Raw genomic sequence first — 22,107 nt, 5'->3', positions numbered from 1 at the left:
TTTAAAAAAAAAAATTCAAAAACCTAACCCTATCGATAATTTTCTATCAAATCCATAAATTGCGTCAATCTACCCATCTAACCATGGGCCATGGACAAAATTTATGTTCTACATATAATATAAAATGTGTGAAAATGAAAAGATGTCTACAAATTGAGTGTATTGTATGTAAAATGATTGATGTAAATATCTAAAATTGTATGTAAAATGATTGATGTAAATATATGAAATTGTATGTAAAATGATTGATGTAAGGCCAAGCGCATGTAAGTGGTAACCACTCTGTTTCAAAAATGTCAAAAAGTGAAGTTTGTTCCATTGCCTTCTCACTACATTTTCCTGAAAGTGTAAGTCTAACTGAGTTCAGAACAAAAAACCGTATAGCTTAATTACATATATATATATATATATATATATATATATATATATATATATATATATATATATATATACCGAAATATGATACTTTGAAGAAGGGGTACCTATTCTGATGGTTTTGCGAGTTTTCAATGAAATTACCAAATTTTTATTTTTTGGCAAAATAAATGAAGGTCATAGTATATAAATTATTCTAGCAAGTAATCTAATAATCAAAATACCAATTTCTGGGATTATTAAGAAATAATACATACCTATTTTTTTTATTACTGCTCTATTCAGTGACTGTCAGATGCTGAAAAGTACTAAAAGAGAGAAGATTTATCGAACAAATTCTTGGACGTAAATTTTCAATTCAATCAATTCTGGGAGTAACAAAAAGCTCTCTAAATTCTCCAAAACTGTTTTAACTGCCTTCCAAATTAATAAAATATTTTTTAAATACCTGGAAAAATATTTTAAAATATTTTAAAGAAAATTAATTTTTTAATCAAATTCAAAAAAGTGTGACGTGCAGTCGGACAAAAATGCAAAATTACTCTAAACCAAAGCCATGCATGTTTTAAATATTTGTTTTATACTATTATATCTATAATCACTGTGCCCCATTTGTAAATAAATTTTAGTGAAAATAATCTGATGCACAGAAGAATAAAAGCATTTTTTTTTAAAACGTGACATGCAGTCAGACATTTGGGTTGGAAAGTTCGGTCAAGCCGCTGTAATTAAGTATCCACCCGGATCATCTCAATTTTTTTTGCATTGATTATCGGCAATAAGTTGAATAATGTAACACACGTAAATATGAGTTATTGATAAACTAGTCATTTTGTTCGGGGATTTCATAGTCCCAGGCTCTAAAAGGGCAATAAAACAAGAAAAAATAAAAATATGCCAGAATGTGCATATATCATGCGAATCCACCACTGACCGACACAAATGCTGATTTTCTCAGACGGTGGGTGACAACCTTTTGATTAGATGAGAAGTTTCATATAGAATGTTTTATATGTTGTATTTTTGCATGGTCTAATATATGTCATATTTTAAGGTGAAACAAGAAAAAAGGCCAATACTGGGCATGTATATTCAATAAAAATACTGCAGATTCAGTAATATACATCATAGGCCCATGAACCTATATATTTTAAGGTCCTATGGAACACTGTCTGTGCAATGAACAAAATTTCATGACGAGTAGTAGTCTTTGTGACTTTCAAAAATGCCACTCAAGTCAGGGTATGCCCTAAAATAGGGGTGGTAACCACTTACATGCGCTTAGCCGTAAATATATGAAATTGTATGTAAAATTATTGATGTAAATATATGAAATTGTATGTAAAATGATTGATGTAAATATATGAAATTGTACATAAAATGATTGATGTAAATATATGAAATTGTATGTTAAATGATTTATGTAAATATATGAAATTGTATGAAAAATGATTGATGTAAATATATGAAATTGTATGTAAAATGATTGATGTAAATGCATGAAATTGTATGTAAAATGATTGATGCAAATATTTGAAATTGTATGTAAAATGATTGATGTAAATGTATGAAATTGTACGTAAAATGATTGATGTAAATATATGAAATTGTATGTAAAATGGGTAAAAGTTTTTTGAAAAAAATTAAATGCACTGGTCGATGCCCAATGCAAAATTAAATCACAAATGATGATATGAAAGTAGCCTCATTATTGTGAGGTGTTCTGGTTTCTTTTTCTGATGCGATGATAATCTTACCTAATTTCAAAACTATCTGTCGGCCATGCTATCGCTCACCTGAGAGTTGAACGAATGAACTCCCACGGGGTATGTTCGCAATCTGAACTTGTTCTGATTTCAACCATTCTTTTTTTTAGGGACAGAAATTTTGATATCAAATCCCCGATTGGTGGGTTGGGTGGTATCAGAAAATCTTCTTACGGGTACCCCTGCATAGCGTTTTCAATAGATTGAGGAAGGAAAATAAGCCATTCATTGATCAACATAATTTGTATTCACTAAAGGACATCTGTCAGAATATTTGATGATGTATTTGGGTTATAGAAAATTTTGTGATATTATCACGATGATTGGTTGACGGATTGTTGGACAGTTAACAACCCACCCACACTTGAGGTAGTTGATATCAGAGAATTTTCTCACATATGCCTCCTGTATTTATTTATCGCTTGGTTATCGCATGAATGCGAATCAATAAGTAAGGAGACTTTTAATCTTTTAGAGACTTTTGAATCAATTTAATAGAGGCTGGAATCACACTTTGGGTCTAGTTAATGTATTGGGAATGGTCTCTAGAATATACCTGTCCAGTTTGGTTCGGTTCCGTTTACGAACAACCAAGAAATAACAATTTTAAGAAAATTGGCTGAAAGGGCCGTTTCTCGGCCCAAAGGGCGGGAATTGCACTTTGGGCCCAGTTAATGCCTGGGGAATGGTCTCTAGAAGATACCTGTCAAGTTTGGTTCGGTTACGTTTACGAACAACCGAGAAATAGCAATTTTATAAAAAATGGGCCAAGAGGGCCATTTGTTGGCCAAAAGGGCCATAATCTCACTTTGGGCTCAGTTAATGCCTGCAGAGTGACCTCAAGAATATACCTGTCAAATTTGGTCTGGTTTCTTTCACGAATAACCAAGAAATAGCAATTTTAAGAAAATGGGCCAAAATGGGCTGTTCCTCGGCCCAAAATCACACTTTGGGCTCAGTTAATGCCTGTGCATGCGTCTCGTAAATGCCTGTCAATTTTCACCGAATTCTGTTCACGAATAATGGAGAAATAGACGTTCAAATAAAGTGTACACAATAAAAGAGAGAACACGAGGGGCGCTTAGACCCCGTGGGGTGGAAGACCCCACGGGATAAAAAGATCATAGAATATATCTTGAAATGGAGACTTACTGCGTATGTGCTTTTAAAATGTCTTGAAAACCTTTCGCCACAATTCGCTCTTTACAATAAATGCATTGATAACCCCTCTCAGGTCTAAGCTATCCAACTTTTCATGATGTATTGAGAGGAGTGCAAGATGGCTCAGCTTCTCCTGCCCCATTGTGCTTCTCAGGTAAGTTTTGAGTCTCCTCGGCTGATTGAAAGACCTCTCGGCTGTCGCAGTTGATAAAAAAGACAAAGCAGAGTTGCAGCAGTTTCACTTGTAAGCCTGGTGTTGGCTTAGTGGTTAGGGTGGTGGTTTGGGATCCTAGGGTCCTGAGTTCAAGCCTTGTTGGCTGCTGAATTAAGTTGGCTGCTGAATTAATATACACCAGGAGGTTGACTCAGCCTGTCATCCTTCCGAGGTCGGCACTCACCCTGTCATCCTTCCGAGGTCAGCAAAATGAGAACCAGTGTACTGGTAAGGGGGACACCGTATCAGTGGCATAGCCGTGTCCCAACCAAAGATGCAACCAGCAGCACCAGGCTGCACTTGATAGAAAGAGAGCAGCTTCACTACTTGTGGGACCATTTTATGACCTCCACCACCTAACTTGGGGGTTGTTTTTTTTTTTTCTGTCTCTGTCTGTTCGTTCTCGTTGTGTGTGTGTGTGTGTGTGTGTGTGTGTGTGTGTGTGTGTGTGTGTGTGTGTGTGTGTGTGTGTGTGTGTGTGTGTGTGTGTGTGTGTGTGTGTGTGTGTGTGTGTGTGTGTGTGTGTGTGTGTGTGTACAATATATCTCAAAAAGTAGACAATGAATTCGGATGAAACTTGGTGGACTCGTTGTGTGTGTGTGACCATGACAAATTCAATTTTGGTGAAGATCTGAATCCGGATCTGGATACGAGAATTATTTAATTTGAAAAGTGATTCTTCACCATTCAGAGATAGGGCTAAAAATGATATAGTACTGTGTCGCATAATATTTCAAAAATGTATTGGACCCAACATGTTCTCGTGGATCAGGCATTACATGGTGGAGGTATGCCCTCTACCGAGTGCCATTCTTGTTGAAATTGCTATCGCCGAGGTGGTCAATGATGTCCCTCGTAATTGCACCATTTTTTTTGGACGTGGACATTTTCTGATGTCAGCAATTGTGCCTTTAGTCTTTGGGAATCAAGGTCATCACCATAATAGCTGGATAGTGTTGTGTGATAACTCAGGAGACATTTTGACATGCGAGTGTGCAAGGGACCACTCATTTTGCGCAGTGACAATTTCACGGTTTGCACCGCATGTTCCACTAGCCCATTTGTCACTGGATGGTATGGAGCACTCCTGATGTCCATTTTCATTCATGTTCAAGAATTTTGTAAATTATGTGCTCGTAAAACGAGGTCTACTGTCAGACACAAGAAGGTAGGTTCCCAACATGTGCAGCCTTTTTGGCTGCTGGTTGCATCATTGGTTAGGGGCACAGCTATGCCACTGATGCAGTGCCCCAATTACCAGTACACTGGTGCTCATTTCGCCGACCTCGAAAGGATGACAGGATGAGAACCCCCTGGTGTTAATTCAGTGGCCAACGGGGCTCGAACTCAGGATGATAGGATCCCAAGCCACCACCCTAACCACGAAGCCAACAACAGGCAACAGAAGGTAGGTAAGGCCCTGTGTGACAAAATGCTTCTCTCAATTTGGCGAGCATGACTTCACTAACTTTTGTTGTGCCATATCTTTCAATCCACCTTGAGTATGCATCAACAAGGATGAATGGCATATTTCCTTGGACTGGACCTGCATAGTCCACATGTATGCATGACCTTGGTTGATTGAGGTACTCCCAAGATGGCAGTGGTCCTTTGGAAGGAAGTTTCCAGAATGCCTAACATTCATGACATGTTTTGACTTTTTGCTGTAAATCCACGTCCATTCAAGGCCACCACATATAGCTTCCGGCCAAAGCCTTCATCTGACTATTTATTTGCAATTGATCACTGCCTTTGACACAACTACAAATTCTTATTAGACCCGAGGCATCAAAAAGTTACATATATCAAACAAAGTTTCAAATGGAGCACTTAACCACCATTAGAGCAGTTAAATTGCATCAGATGTGGTAATAAATGTGAATGTTGCTCCCAACTTGCCGGCTTGACGACAGAAGATTCCATTTGCATTTTTGCCACCTCAATCCCTACCCCGTTTAGAACCTTGTGCAGGCACGAGCAACTTGTTGGTCCTTGCAATACTTGAGTGGCCCTCATGCAACATGTCAACCATCTGATGTCGACATTGAGGTGGCAGTGCCACCCATGCTCCTCACAGCACATAACCAACATGAATGTTCAGTTCGTGATTATGACTAGCGAATGGTTTGAACTTTTCCTGTGGCAATGTGCCTGTCCAACCCCAACAATGTACTCATGGATGCGTGAAAGGACAGGATCCCTGCCTGTCATCAGCCATACAAGCATAGGGGGGTGATCGGTGAACTCTCCTCGTGTTTATCTGGAAGTCATTTCTCCAAGAAGCATCAGGCCCAATCAGTGCTCACGAAAGATGGCTCAGCGTATCAGCATTGGCATTGACCATGCCATGTTGGAACACAATGCGTTAATTGTAAGTTGCAAGGGTTAATGCCAAACGCTGAACTTGACACGACACAACTTGACATTAGGCCTGGTGTTGGCTTAGCAGTTAGGGTGGTGGCATGGGATCCCAGCGCCCTGAGTTCAAGCTCCGTTTTCCGCTGAATTAACACCAGGGGGTTGACTCAGCCTGTCATCCTTCCGAGGTCGGCAAAATGAGTACCAGCTTGCTGGGATGATTGATCCATTTGAGTATCCTGCGTCAGAGTGGCGACCCATCCAGGATTGTGCCCAATAGCCAAGGAGACTGTGTAAGCAGCACCAACGCTATGCACAGAGTATGGTCCCCATCTATCTCTGTCTCTGCCTTTGAATTAATACCAGGTGGGGTTGACGCAGCCTGTCATCCTTTCAAGGTCAGCAAAATGAGTACCAGCTTGTTGGGATGATTGAGCCATTCAAGTATTCTGCGTCGGAGTGGCGACACGTCCACGATTGTGCCCCGTAGCCCAGGAGACTGCTTCGGCAGCACCAACGCTCTGCACAGAGTATGGTCCCAGTGGATGGATGGACATCCCAGGATCCCCACTTACTGTAGGTAGAGTTAATTATCCAGCGAACCGGAAGAAGCTAATTTAGTCAGGCAACCAGCATATTACATGCCTGGCCACACATTTAACCGAGCCTTAGGTCTCTCATGCCAAGTCATAAATGTTTCAAGGTTAGAATCAATCATAGATCATGTCACCACTCCATCACATGATGCAGAGATTCCTAATGAACAACCAGAGGAGTTGGACCCACACCGGTGAGGGCAATGCGTTACCTCTTCTAAATCAAGCATACAATCACCAAATTTTCAACATAAACTTTGGGATGTTACCAAGGAGATGGAATAGACAAGGGATGGGATGCTTCAAATGGCAGCACACCCCTGCTTGGACTCCAAAAGTGCGACCCTGGACGAGATCGACCGAGAATTTCAGACGAGCAAGATGGTCAATGATTTTTATTGTTCAGCAAAAGATAAGCAAGGGAAAGAGAACCCCACAAGGGATAACAGCACCGTTGCACCATGGACTAGAGGCACTTTATGTGAGTTATGCATGAATATCATATGAATATTAATGTATCCATAGTTTCACAATATTAAAGTAGGATCAAGATTTGAACTCTGATCCTCTGGACAACATAACATATAGCCACTCTGGTCCTTGCTGACCAAACCGCATCGAATAGATACAAGGGACATTCCACCACATGCTTGGTTTAAGAACCTGTCCAATAACGCTTTAACATTGTTTTGGCAGAGCCACATATTTTGTAACAAACTGACCATAATAATTCCATAAATACAATGATGACGGCTGCTAATTGACTCGGGCAACAATATTGTTGCCACTGCCAATGACCAACCAGTTCCACAAGCAGACAACAGGTGTTGATGCCACATTTTAAGTGGACCTTGAAGTAACAAGCATACACCAATAATCATTACCACACCCTGCATTATCACAGCAATCAATACCAAAAGCATATTTATATGTGAATGTGGTCAGCGGTTCTATCGAGAAAAGTGCAAAGAAAGAAAACATTGGATGTAAATAAAAATAAAAATGTATCCATTGTGCTCAGATGGGGGGAAAAGCTAAGAGGCCTAAGTGACATGATGGAAACTGGAATGGGAAGGCAAGGGGTAGAAAGGAGGTTTCTGTCCTCAGGTCGAAATGTGGATCGGTATTCCAGGAGAAGCGGTTTGGAACTAATGATATTTTATCTCAATGGATTACTTTCCAAACATTTATGTAGCAAATAAAACTTAATTTTATTTCCACTTAAAGCCATAAATCCCAAACCTCACCAGGCTTCCTAAAGCAGCATGGTTGGAGGCCTTTCCAGTAGGGCCTTCAGTTCTGCAAGCCAGTGAGCACCCACTGCCCCATCCACCACCCGATGGTCACAACTTAAAGTCACCGTTATTACCTGGGCTACAGAAAACCTGCAAACAGTCGGACAAGCAAGCACTGAGCAGCTGCGACCTGGATAACAATTTGCCAGTAGCAGGCATACACCCTGAGGACTCAACAATGACACAACATCATGCGGTCAGAGCTTCAAGACTTGTGTCGAGAATTTGTGATGTAGTCTGAAAGAAAACCGTACCCTCGCTCATTGTCCGAGGGATGCAGAGTTGGGCTGGTACCACCCACCGCGAGGATGGCAGCCTGTGGGGGATTGATTATCGCCGAGAAGCTGTTGATACCATACATGCCCAGGTTTGAAATGGTAAAAGTTCCTCCCTAAGGATTGGGTGGGTGGTGGGAGTAGAAGCTTGGATGCATTAAAAATATAAATTGAGGGAGGTTATTACCTCTGCCACCAAAGGTGAAGAAGGTTATGTTTTCACCCCTCTCTGTCTGTTTGTTACTTGCAAAATTGAAGATTTTTCAAGTACAGTCATGGCCAAAAATATTGGCTCCCTTGCACTTTTTTCAAATAATGCACCATTTCTTCCAGACAATTGTAAAAATTAAAAAAATATATCTTGATATCCACATATGTATTTCTTTGGTTTGCAGTGGTAAAACAAAACAAAACCAGCTGAAAAAAATTACTAAATCTAAGGTTATTCCACACAGAAGTGCGAAAATGGCCCGGACAATATTTATTGGCGTCTTTTAGAAATTGTGAGAAATAATTAGATTTCAAACAGGTAAATTGAATTGAAAATAATTAGATTTCTCCTTTACTTTGGAAATGAACTCGCATGTGGTGAGTTGCAGGTTCCTGCAATATAAAAATCACTCATTCAACCAGTTTGAATAGAGAAAAGGAGTCATTCTGATGTTTTGCGTCACTGTGTGTACCGCAATGAGCATGGAGAAAAGAAATGAAACCAGAGAATTGTCTGAGTAGGTCAGACACAAGACCGGTGCCAGTTGGCTGGGTGTGGGTACCTCTCTCACCTGCCATGGCACTTCAGCAAAAGACTTCTGTGACTCATTGGGACCGACACAATCTGTCAACTTCTCGAGCCGGATCTCAACCAACGGTAATCCATCTCTTCTGGATCTGATTTTTGACCAATTTCCCTGAAAATTTCTGCTATTCTTCCTCCACTCCAATAGTTTCATCTGACTACATGCTTGTCAAAGTAGACATCTCTCTGGCTGTTATTAGAGAACCACTTCAGCACCGTCGGCAGGGTCTTCAAGCAGCCATCAAACTTCTAGAGTGGTCTCCCATCTCTACTTTCTCTGACAACTCATCCTGGGAGTTCTTTCAAAAAAAAAAAAACACTTGCTCTCTCTCTCTCTCATGCATAGATTTATCCCCTCTCATCTTCAGTTGTCCTACCCTTCCTCCCACCCATGGTACACTGAAGCTTGTGGTGAGACAGTTGTCCTGAAACAACTTGCCTTCGCCTCATGGAAGGCAAATCCAACTGAGGGTAATCTCACTTCCTTCCACAAAGCTCAAAACAAGTGTGTATCTACCCTCAGAAGAGCCAGAAAACAACATCTTTCGAATCTCAAGTCTGAACTCTCAAACCTGTCTCCCTCCTCAGAATCCTGGTGGTGTCTCACAAGTTAAGCCTGTTTCTGGTGTATGTTCCCACTCCAACCCCTCTTTTACCTCAAATAGCTGCACAACTGACACTGCACATGAAAAGGCTGAATGCCTAAACTCCTTGTTTGCTTCTAAATCTTTTGTCCCAAACCTATAAGCTTTCTGTACCCACCTTACCCAGTCGCACCCAACTGTCCCTGGACTATATGTCCTTTTCTCCTGACAAAGTGGAGAGTTTGCTGTAAAACCTTGACTCGGATTCTGCAACCGGTCCAGACAGCATCAGCCCACGTATTCTACAAACCTGCTGTGCTGCTCTTGCTCACCCTCTCTCTGTTCTATTCACCCTCTCATTTGCTCAAGGTCATCGGCCATCTGCTTGGAAATCAGCAAACATTACTGCCCTGTACAAAAAAGGTGCAAAAACGGATCCCTGCAACTACAGACCAATCCCCGTTGTCCCAATCATCAGCAAGGTTATGGAATCCATCATCGCTTCAAAAATTAAACCCTTCCTCTTCTCCAATAGCTTGACTTCCGATCATCAATTTGAAGATTCAGACCAGGTCACTCTACCTTGGATATACTACTTCTGCTCTCCCAACAATGGATGGAGATACTCATTGCCAGACATGAAATCAGAGCCATCTCCCTCGACATATCGCGTGCTTTCGATATGGTCTGGCACCCTGCACTACTCACCAAACTCTCTTCCCATGGTATCCAAGGACATCTCCACTCATGGCTCGCAGACTTCCTCTCCTGTCGCAGTCAACGTGTGGCCCCAAATGGAGTTCTCTCCTCCTCCTCTCTTCCTGTCCAGGCTGGAGTTCCTCAAGGCAGTGTTCTGGGCCCTGTTCTTTTTCTGGTTTTCATCAATGATCTCTCTGACTCCCTGGAAAATCCTCTTTATCTCTTTACTGATGACTCCACCCTCTGTCGTGCCATCTGTCATCCCTCAGACCGGCAAACAGCAGCCTCTTTGCTCTCTGCAGATCTGGATAAAAATCACAAATTGGTCCAACATGTGGAACATGTCTTTCAACCCTGAAAAATCTCACACTCTCACTATCTCTCTCCAAAAGGAGTGTGGACCCCCCCCCCCTCCCCAATCCACTTTGTCAACAATCCTCCTGTCGAAGCCCTTTCATTCAAGCTTCTGGGTCTCACTATCTGTCATGATCTTTCCTGGAAAAGCCACATTTCCAACTTGGCCTCCAAAGCCAGTCGCCGACTGGGCATCCTCCAACGTGCAAAGTCCTTCCTTGGCACACCTGAGCTCCTGACCACATACAAAACTTTCGTCCACAGCTTGATGGAGTGCTGCTCTCCCCTCTGGGCTAGTGCTCCTGCATCTCACCTTTCTCGGCTTCACGATGTGGAAACCAAGGCATTTAGGATGAATGGTATCTCCGGTGATGAGGCCGAGTCTTTGGGCCTCTCACTCTTGCTGCAGGCAGGTCGGTGGTCTTTCTGTCTTATACCGTCTACACTCGTCTCCCCCATCCCCCCCCCCCCCGCTCTGTCTGCGATATGTCCACTCCCATATTTCCGCAGGGCGTTCAAGGTCTGCCAGCAACCCCTTTCTGGTAAAACTACCAAAATCAAGGATCACTGCTCACCTTCACTCTTTCATTCCTCTTTTTTCCCACCTTTGGAACAAACTCCCACACACTCTTCAATCCCACTCTTCCATCCAGGTCTTAAAAACAGCTGTTCACCACCACCTATCTTCCCCCATCCAAAACCACAATCTTTACTATCCCCGTTAATCCACCCCAAACCCACCTCCACAATTTTCCCTACTTTCGTTCCTGAAAGTCCCTGTCAAGTAAGGACCTGAAAGTCCCTGTAATGTCCATCTTGTATACCCCGTGTTCCCCACCCAATCCCTCTCCCTTCCACAGATCTCCTAATGTCTCTGTTCGCTACTGTGTTGTCCTTCTCTCTCCCACCCCTCTTATCTCCTGCTCCCCTTGTTGTACGTTTTGTGTTAGCCCTCACACGAGCCTCGACATTGTATACAAAAAAAAAAAAAAACTTTGGTGAGATCGCTAAAATCCTCAATTTTCATCCAATTGACTTGAAATTTGAAGAGGAGTTGCATATTTGATCATTTAATTCAACCACCAAATCCTTTTGAGGTAAAATTTGTTTTATGGATTTTGCAAGTATCGTGCCTGGCACGACGTCGTCATCTTGTTTGTTTGTCTGTCTGTCTGTCTGTGTGCAGGATATCTCAAAAAGTTGTGGACGGATTCGGACAAAACTCGGTGGACACATTGGGTGTGTGACAAGGACGAACTGATTCAAGTTTGATGAAGATCCAAATCCGGATCTGATAATTTTTTTTTCACAGTTTCTTCACCATTGAGAGATAGGGCTAAACTAATATATAGCACGATATCTCAAAAAAAAAAAGTTGTGGATGGATTCGGATGAAACTTGGTGGACAGGTTGGGTGTGTAACCATGACAAATTGATTCGATTTTTGGTGAAGATCTGAATCCGAATCTGGATACGATAATTTATTTATTTATTTAATGATTCTTGAACATTGAGAGACAGGGCCAAAAACAATATTTTGCATGATATTTAAAAAATGTATTGGGCCTGATATGTTCTCGTGGATCAGGTATTACGATGTGGAGGTACGCGCTCTATCGAGTGCCCTTCTCGTTTAGAAAAGGATAATTTTCAACCACAGTAAAATAAGCTCTATCCTCTATAATTTCCATAAAAAGTATTTTTTCTGCAACTCCCTCCAACCCCCCACCAAGAAAGCACAAGTAAGGAGTACAAGTGTACAATAAGTTCAATGACTGAGATACTCCATAATATTCCAAGAATCTCGGTTTGATCCACCCAACCTTTCTTCCCTCCGTCCATCCAGGTGTAACTTTTCCCTCCCAAGGTGCAAACTCGATGCTCACCTCAATTCCTTCATCCCTATATTCTCTCTTCTCCGGAACAGACTTCCTCTTGTGTTTTGGCCTCGTGCTCTTCCCACCAGGCTTTCAAAAGCTCTGTCCATTGTCACCTCATGCTTTTTCCTTTCACCGCCTCTATTTTTGACTCTCTCTGACCACCTCCCCCACTCTTCTTATTATTATTATTATTGAATTACTAATCTGTTGTACCCGTTCGTTTTTAGCTGTCTGTTCCTTTTTTCCTTTTCCACAAAAAAATTTACTAATTTTAATACTGATATGTTGAAAAATTAAAAAAAATATATCTTGGCATTTATTGGACGACTGCAAATATTATATTCATCGAACATTTTCAATGCCCGAATCCCAGCCAACCCAATGAATATTACTGTAGCCACTTAACACCACAATTCCTCAGGTTTCTTCCTTCAGCATGTATTGCAAGTCAACCCGTGGCAGAAACACACGCACCTGGAACTCATGAGGTTTAAGTTTTCCTTCCCTCGCTCTGGCAGCCAAATCCCCCATCGTCTTACTGATGGATACCAGGCCTCGAGACTCAGCACCAGTCACAATGGGAGTGATGAGCCCAAGAGGTGAACTCACTGCAATGCTCACATCCACCGTGTGATACCTGTTTTCAGCACGTCGTGCACAAAGTGCCAATCAAAATGGTCGCACTTGGTCAACACATGCACACTTTTTATTAGCAGAGTATTGTAAGTGTAAGTGCTAATAAACAAGCGATTATGCACGTGCTATAATGGTTTAATGATTTATAAAAGACCAATCGAAAGAGCAAAGGAATGGGGAACAAGCTTTTAGGCAATCAACTCATCCAAATCAACTCTGCCCCCTCTTCACAACCCTACAGCGCACCGTCGAATTACTGTGTCCAGCCAGGAAGAGTTCACTTCAGGCACACGAAGACAAGCCAGTGCTGATGCCTTTATGATGAAATCATTAATGGAGAGCTTCACACCTTCAGCTTTCAACTCCTGACAAAAGTAGAGAACATTTTTATAGCCTCAAACATCACAATGTGTTGTCCAAAACGATGACTTCCAACTAAGAGTAAACTTGTAGTGCTGGGTGTACCAGATTCTGCCACTGCGAGTGTTCTTTTTGAAAGGATTACATCATTGTAATGTAAACAAGATATGCTGATGTGCCAGATAACGTAACAAACAATCTGCTGGCAGTTCGGTGAACATAAATCTATGTCATAATCAAGATCAAATTTGTATTGTACCATTATATGTGATATTGAAAAAAAACTCCAGATAAATGATCCATTATCGGATAACATTACCTGGTTGAGTTCCGCACGCAGGGCCAACAAAGAATCCACAGCTATGTCAACAGAGAGATAGTAGTGAGGAACTGTTTGCTTGGACAAGAGTAACCGCTGGGCAATGACCTGGCAGAACAAGCAACAGCAGCACCACCACAACCATGGTTATTTTCACCCAATTATGTTAATCAATGTGAAATTAGCACTGTGAGCTCAAGCAGAAATAGTTCGATCCAATGGGAGGGGGGAAGTTACCGATCACACTTTACCTTGCGGATATTTGTCACTTCTATGTCTGTAAAAGGTGCATCCACTTCTGGTGCAGGGGCTGTAACAACAGGGCCAGGGGCTGCCGCCTGCCCAAGATAGGTCATCGTCCATACAAGGGTGAGATCGAGGTTATAAAAATAAAAATGTCAACAAAATCCACAGGTTGTAAAGTCAGGAGCAATTACTACTGTGATCTCCAAAAACAGAGCTGATGATGATGATGATGATGATGATGATGATGACGATGATGAAGAAGGGGTGTAGACAGTAGAAGGGAGAAGCTTAGCTCAGTAAGGCAAATCTCAATAAACCCACCAAGACGGGAGGCACGAAAGACTCCACATCCCGCTTGGTAATACGACCATCTGGTCCAGTTCCTAAACCGCAAATGATAACATGTAGTCATTACCACTCATTAGGTTTACTGGCATCAGGTAATCACAATCAATATCATTCCATTTGAAAATGATAGCTTGTCATGATCATGCTGCTTTCAATGTATTAAATAGGAATGATGCATTATTCAAAAGAAAAAGCACAGGTAACTAACAAATATAACTAAACTCTATTCTACTCTCCCAAATTTGTAAGGTTTTGGGCTTGGGGAAGTTTGTGGATAACAAATGAAACATAAACCGAGGCCAATTCTACTCTTTCCTAGAATGCCAGCACAGTGATGTTAAACAAGGAATGCACAGCATCAAATGAGGAAGCAGTATGTACAATTTTAAAGTATTTGGAAGGATCTAGCCAGGGTTGAAATCAAACTGCCAACATACTAGGCTCAAAGCCTCTTCTTCTTTCATATGCTGCACATGGCTATGAGTAACATCATTGGCCGAGGGGGGGATGGGGTAGGTGGCAAGGCTGTACCGCTGAACATCCCATGTAGATTTGAGCAGGAATTTGGTCAAGGTGCCAGTGATAGCTCACCTACTCTTCGCAAAGGACACTGGGATATTTAACGTCCACAAACTAATGCCGGCAGATGAGACGAGCAGTTTAACGTCCATCCGAGGGGCAGCACACACATTGATGTCTCCCAGACTCAGAATTAACACTAACTTCAAGGCTACTGAGACTGGTATTGTATTTTAGCAAAAAAATTGTTGGCAAAATATAAGAGAAATAAGGTGTGCAGAAACAGTGCATGGGTTACCAAAATGAGCTTGTATTTTTACCCTGCACTCACGAAGCAAAAAGCAGGGTTAAAAAGCAATCGGTTGCGCAAGTACATATGGCGTAAGTCGTGTCTGCATTTTGTTAAGAGCGTACATTGAAAACCGTTCAGTGGAGGAAATTGAAACTTCACCACATCTTACATGACCATGTGATATAGCGATCACTCTTTTGAGGTCAACATGGGCCAATTTTACAAAAGCCTCAATTTTCATCCGATTCACTTGAAATTTGAACAGGATTTGCATATCATGTCACTAAATTCAACCACTAATTATTTTTGAGGTCAACAAACGTCAACATAGGCGGAAATGTCCAACGTCCTCAATTTTCATCCGATCGACTTGAACTTTGAACAGGATTTTCATAAAAATCACCATGTGTCAGGTGATCTGACAGCCATATTGGATGTAAAGTAAAATCTTCGTAGAAGAAACCGCTTTACCGATCAATACAAAATTTAACGAACTCATCAATTACACATGGAAAATATGGTTTGATAAAGATGACATCGTCGGTCACATGGTCTGGCAGCCATATGTGATCAAATAAAGAAAAAAAAATAAACCAATGTCACCCGCAGGGTGACCCGTATCTTGACAAAAGGTGAGCACGTGTGACTTCTTTAAGGTCACACTGAGGTGAACAGAGCTGCTATCCACCAGGAGCGACTCCTTGAGGAATATCTGCCTACGAGAGATTCCGATGAGAATCGTTCTACAGAGTAACCATGAAAAATATGTGTTTTCCTCACAATGTCACCAAATGACGTCATAATGTCTCAAACTTGACATATCTAGAAAGCACTCATCGAGGTGTTCAATTTGATGTACTACACGATATGGTTCCTAAAACTTGAAAGTCTGACCTTGGGGTCAAATATGTTTGACCTCAGGCGCTAACCATGAAGGTCAAGGCCAATCGCCACCAAAAACTAATCAGCTGAGCGCCAGACCATATACTACATTCCCATAATGTTTGGAGACTATTAGATTAAAATTACTCAAAAAATAAGGGTTTCGTCGACTCCCCTGATTTGCGACAAAGTGACCTTGACCTTTGACCTTTGACCTTGACCTTCAAAATTTTATGCGCTGAAAGGGACCTCTATAGGCCTCTAATATGCGAAGTTACAAAAATTTCCAATGATAACTGTGCTCTGCAGAATTTTTTATACGTGATTACAGACAAACAAAAAAAAAAAACATACAAGCTGACATAACATATCTTGCAAAAACTTCGTTTTGGCAAGATAAAAAAAACAAAAGAATTGGCTCACACCAAGTCCTTCTCAAGACTGTGCAGGGTATGTATTATATGAATACGATCTAGTTGGACATGAAATTGATTTGAAAGATATTAGAAAGAACAACTAAGAAATTATGCAATATCTCACAAGAAAAGTAAATAAATCCTATAAAAGCAAGGTCAAACTTATGATCCCAAAATATGAGTGCTGCAATAAATGTATTTCACAGCAGCGACACATAGTCTTGTCAAAACCCACACAACACATGCTGTCCTTAAGTGCCTGTGAAGCAAATGTGCTCATGTACCGAGGGATAGCAAACACACAACCTAATGTTTACCTGCTGCCTTGACACACCTTTTATTTGTTGAAGGTCAATTCCTTTCGCAGCAGCAATCTTCTTGGCAAGTGGACTGACAAACACCCTGCTGGTCTCTGTTCTTGGAGCTGCAGCAGTGGCCAAAACCTGCCATCAAAACAGCATTCTCGGTTTAAAATCACTTTTAAGTAAACTTATCTCTTAACCTGTGGATAAAAAAAACAAAATCTTTACCGACTTGTCTGCAAAGCACTTATAGTTGTTGAGATACAAGTTATCCTATCTTACTTTTCCCAGTCATCTTAAAAGCTGGAATGACAGACAAGCAATTAATTTCAGATGATACAGCAAAATTAAAGTTAGTATACAGTCCTGTATATGATTGTTAATTACGTTGCATCTATCGTCAGGTTTCACCAATAAGCTAATACAAGCCGATATATTAATTTATACAGGGTGTTTGAAAAGTTGGGAATCAACAGCGATATGTATTTCACCATTTTATCAAAATAAAATGCTCAAATTGCGAGTCACTGATGTGCATATACATATCAATTCTTGTATGTAGGTTTACGTGAACGTTTAACATTGACTGACTTTAGCACATTCATTTGATCTAATCCTTTGGAACTTCAATAGTACTTGGTATAAGCCATTGATTTCAGGTGTCACTAAATTAAATTTTAAAAAGTAAAGCGGCATCAACTATGGACTTCCTGGAACAGCCTGTACATTCAGACGACACATCGGCATGCAGAGATTTGAGTTTAAAGTTGCTTATAGACCGGTGGTGGGATGGGGAGAATCACCACCGGAAGAGGGACAAATTTTCATCCAACTTTTCTAGATCAGTTTTTTGTGTAGATGACGAATATGAAAGGTGATCAGCCAGGTTCGGGGGCGTTTCCGACATATTGCGGGTCAAATGTCAACCGGGGTCAAATCTAGCCAATTATGAGTTTTTACTATAAAACTGATTCTGAAAGCTAAAATGCAGTATTTTTATGACTCGTTTATGCTTTCAAGTGTCTAATCTTTATTTAAAAAAAACAAAAAACATAACTCATCTTTTTATAGGTGACCTTAACTCAAAGGTCAAAGGTCAACAAATAACAACCGATGCAAAAACTGATACGATGCTGACACCGAGATAACTTGGTTACTCAAAATAGTAATCATTTAATGTTTCATCCAAGCTAAAATAGAGGTGCGGGCCATCCTACGTCCGTTCTTTCTGCCCCACCATTGTAGCGTGCCACAAGGGCACCCACTTGCCCCCAAAAGTTTTTTTTAAATTTATTTTTTTTCTATTTAAATTTCATTATCATATGTAGTTTCTAACCACTATAGTAATAAAAATTCATGCATTGTCTATTGATTTTTATTCAGACATTGCCTTAAAAAAATATATATATATCACACATTTTTCTTTAAAATATCTGAAAATCTTTTTCTTAACGCATAAATGCCCTTTTGTCTGAACTGCCCCTGCTCCTCATAGATTCAAGATGAAACATTAAGATGCTTTAGTATGTAATACCCCTAAAACATGTTTCAATCAGGTACAGAGTTAGATGAATCAACAGTTATTACATTTAAGAAATCTAGCTAAAGACAGTGGAAGTAGTATACCGACGTCACTGGATACAATCACCAAATATAGATGTTAGTCGGACATTTCATCACAATCACTGTCTTCACTGCAGTCTGATAACTCGTCTTCACTATCTTCATCAGAAATATTACACAGAAGTTCCACAACAACCACAGGATATGGTATATCAACCCAATGGATTGATAAATCTTCAGTCCACCCATGGTTTACTGGAGTGTCCAAGAATTGCTGGGGTCTGTGAGCCAGATGCCACATCCTGGCTACATAGTTACTTCGAGCTGAATGTAATGCCAGTGCTGACTCACATGGGGGTAATGCACACAGATCAGCTACCTTGCCTTCACGAAATCGATTCCAGAAAATAGTAGATCTGGCTTCATTAATACGTTTGCATCTCCTTTGATTGTAGAATGCACAAGTACATATTTGAAGTCCATCAAACACTACGCTGGAAAGTTGTTGCTCGTTACCCAGTTCTGCGAATACTTTCTGCATATTTTCATCATCTTTTATCAGTGTCCACTAAATTTTCTTCCCTTTTCGGAAAAATGAAGAAACGTAGTCATTTCCCGAAAAGGCGTGGATACCAAGCAATGCACGTTTCTGGAGTTCAGCGAGTTGACATTGACTCAGATCAAGGAATCGCCGACCTTTGCCACTCCTGTGATCTATGATGATCTTTAAATTTTCACGTTCGTTGGCCAGTAAAATGATTGGAATGTCTGTATCCCCAGAACTTGAACGCACTTCACAGACCGTGGGACCACCAGAGTTTTCATCTAGTGCATGTTGGGTGAGGTAGCAGATCTTTGTATCAGCCTCAATGTGATCAGTTGCCAGGGCTGGTATTTCCTCTGAGCAGTGTGACGTTATCTTCATGCAGAGATCCCCCCTTGCATAGTACACAACTCAGTCTCCAATGAGACTTTCCTCTTCACAAGGAACCTGTTCAATCAGCTCCATCATTCTCTCTTTGTTCCCTCCATTGCACATAAAGTGTCCAAATGCAGCCGGAATTCTGATATCAGGTGTGCGCAGAATGTACTCATCTGACTGCCCTCTTGCAGTTTGTTCAGCCTGTTGTATGGAATGTGCATTGTATGTGTCACACGCGAAATATACCACTTTGTAACATGTGGGTATGTCAGCCATAATTCTCCTGGCTAACAACCGAAACGTATCTGGTACATTCACCAACGAACGTAAATACGCAATAAGGTCAATCACATAAACTGCATTTTCTGGGACATCATAGGCTGTGTTCGGTAAATTCAGTGATGTGAGTGCAGCTTCCATCATCTTACTTTTTGGTGTTGTCCGACGACTGCCATCTGCTGTCGCAAGAGGTCGAGGTACCGTTGCTAAAGGATACGTCAATGCTTTATCCAAATCGACGGACATGTTTTCTTAACATGACTTTGCTGCCAGTAATCCAAGGATATCTCTCTGTACTGTTACATCTTTGGTCTTTCCTGCTGCAGATTTTACTGTTGTCTTCTTCAGGTTGTCTTGAAAGCTTCTCCATGGAACTCTTGATATCGGATTTAAAAAAGCGTGTAGTTTCACCATTCTTTTCGGTATCGAGTCGGGAGTTGAACGCATTGAAGAGTTCTCTTCCTCGTTGTTGTGTTGACAAAAGGTGGGCAGCGACATCATCCGGTAATGGTTTGCCTGAAACTATGTTGAACAGTTTGTTAGGATCAATTTCATGTGAGAATGGATTGATAAAATCTGGCTTGATAACTTGCATAGTCTTTTTTTACATGATCTGATTTTTTGATCTCGTGTGGTCTTATGCACTTCCTTGGGTTGTGACTCGAGTAATCGAGCTTGGTAAGTTCCAGCAGAGAAGAAACCATAGCAGACGTAAATGGACGATTCAGCACCCACTTTCTGTATGCTGTTTCCTGATGAGTGAAGTTCTTGATGCCACCTGGTGTCTGAATTTTTCATAAAAGTCTGCTCTCCAGCTGCATCAGTTGACTGTCTGATACCAGTATTGTTCCTACAGACAGACAGGCCTTTCTTCAGAAGATCATCCTTGGCACCAGGATGCACATCATCAAGTGTCATGAGTTGACGACAATAGAATGTTCCATATCTAGCGTAGTTCTGTTTGTTCATAGCAAAACAAAATGGCAATGAGTCTGTCCAGCATTTCAGTCGAAGGTCATACTCATTCAGGTTTATCGAGTAATGGAGTTCATGTTGACAATCAACAGCTTCAATGTAGATTGCCCAGAACTGTGGAGTCTTGCCATAGTCTCCTCGAAGACACTGATATCGAAGACACTGATGTTATAACTGATCAAATGTCCCAATCGTCACATGGGTGGGAAAATGGGCAGGGGTGCCAGTTCCTCTATTTTAGCTGAGATGAAACATTGATCACAATTTTCAGCAACATAGACCAGTTTTAGGCATTTTATCTGTTTTTTCACTGGTTGTCATTTGTTCACCTTTGAACTTTGAGTGATAGTGTAGCAGCAGAGCAAACCTGTTGTGCATTTTGTGAAACAAGCACCAAATTTGGCACAAATGTACATTAATATGTTGCGAACATTTTCAGATATTGGGCCACTTGAAATTCTCTCTTTATGTCCGCCATATTGGATTTCAAAATAGCCGCCACTTGAAATCTACATTTGCTATTATCTCTGGACGTAATGCAGCTATTGACTTGATTCTGGTATCTAAATGTATGTTTTTGGGGGCAAGGAATCCAATGGTACCATTTTCAACTTAACATTATCTATCACAGTCTGTTATATAATTTTATTTGGAAATTATCTAGGCAAATATTGGATTCAACACAATACTTTGAAAAGAATGTCTTAGTTCTGTAAATGTCTCAGGTATAATACTGACATGCTACATGGTCGAGTATTTGAGGCTAGGTGAACTGGTATCTGAGGCTAGGTATATACCGGTACTGAAGATACGTGTACATAAACAGTGTCATGTTAACAAGTTCAGCATTGCCACAAGTACATGTATGTTGTTGACTCATCGTCATGTGCAGTCCCCTTCACACACACAGAGGGCTGTGCACTGAAGGGCAGCCTTTTTGCACTTGCAGCCCCTCACACACCCTTTCTTGCACTTGCAAGAAACCAGCTCAATGGAGCTGTGAGCTGCCTCAGTTAGCCTGGTCCAGTAAGGTGTGTACTGTCCTTCTCCAGTCCTTGACCAACTCCAGTTGGTTGGTGGAGGGAGCTCTGGTGCTGGCAGCAGTATCTGACCCCACACATGTCCACCTTGATACACTGCCCTCTTGACATGTTCCTCCAGAGATGCCTTCGTTGGAGGGAAGAGCTGCACATTGTTCTTCCTTGCGAAGAGTTTCCTCCTGGCCTTGTCAATGTCTGCATTTGCTGGTTCGATCATACAACAGGATCATGAACCTCTCGATGATGCGCATTGCATCGTCTGGTATGTCACGAGGTGCAGAGGACAGCAGCAGCAGCGCCTCAGTGAGTTCTGGCAGTACCGTCCAGACTGCCCACACAGTCTTCTTGCCATGTCTATGAAAACTAGACACAGTGTCGCATCCAGTTAGAGCGTGGAACATTGGCAGTGCATGAGCCTTCTCTCGTCCCAATCCAGCTGCTATTTCGTGTGCTGCTCGGTATCGGAAACTCTGGCCTGTTCCGAATGCCAGCAACAGTTTGTCTTCTGGTTGTAACTCCTGTGCCAGGGACACTGCCAGCACCACAACATCGGTGTCTACAGTCCGGATGAGTATTGCATGGTGTCCATGCTGGACTGCGTGAGATGCATGCAGCAACATCCGACTGTCAGCTTCTTCATGGTTACATGGGGCGA

At 41.3% G+C, this 22,107-nt stretch overlaps 1 protein-coding gene across 1 annotated transcript in view; it reads right to left on the bottom strand.

Moving 5' to 3' along the window:
• Positions 1-6,850: 6,850 nt before the first annotated feature.
• Positions 6,851-22,107, bottom strand: part of DLAT (dihydrolipoamide S-acetyltransferase) — a 47,343-nt gene continuing 32,086 nt past the window's right edge. The window contains exons 7-14 of the mRNA XM_085864814.1: positions 16,706-16,814; positions 14,236-14,297; positions 13,920-14,006; positions 13,669-13,776; positions 13,236-13,354; positions 12,828-12,990; positions 8,020-8,156; positions 6,851-7,855 (exon numbers count right to left, since the gene is read on the bottom strand). Coding sequence (XP_085720940.1) covers positions 7,726-7,855; positions 8,020-8,156; positions 12,828-12,990; positions 13,236-13,354; positions 13,669-13,776; positions 13,920-14,006; positions 14,236-14,297; positions 16,706-16,814 — 915 coding nt within the window. The 3' untranslated portion in view covers positions 6,851-7,725. The remainder of the gene's footprint in view (positions 7,856-8,019; positions 8,157-12,827; positions 12,991-13,235; positions 13,355-13,668; positions 13,777-13,919; positions 14,007-14,235; positions 14,298-16,705; positions 16,815-22,107) is intronic.

Source organism: Eptatretus burgeri, chromosome 2 (assembly GCF_056783735.1).
Source record: "Eptatretus burgeri isolate ZD-2024b chromosome 2, Ebu_testis_v1, whole genome shotgun sequence".
Lineage (NCBI taxonomy): Eukaryota > Metazoa > Chordata > Myxini > Myxiniformes > Myxinidae > Eptatretus > Eptatretus burgeri.
The sequence above is the reverse complement of the archived record's forward strand: the minus strand, read 5'-3'. Positions and strand labels throughout refer to the sequence as shown.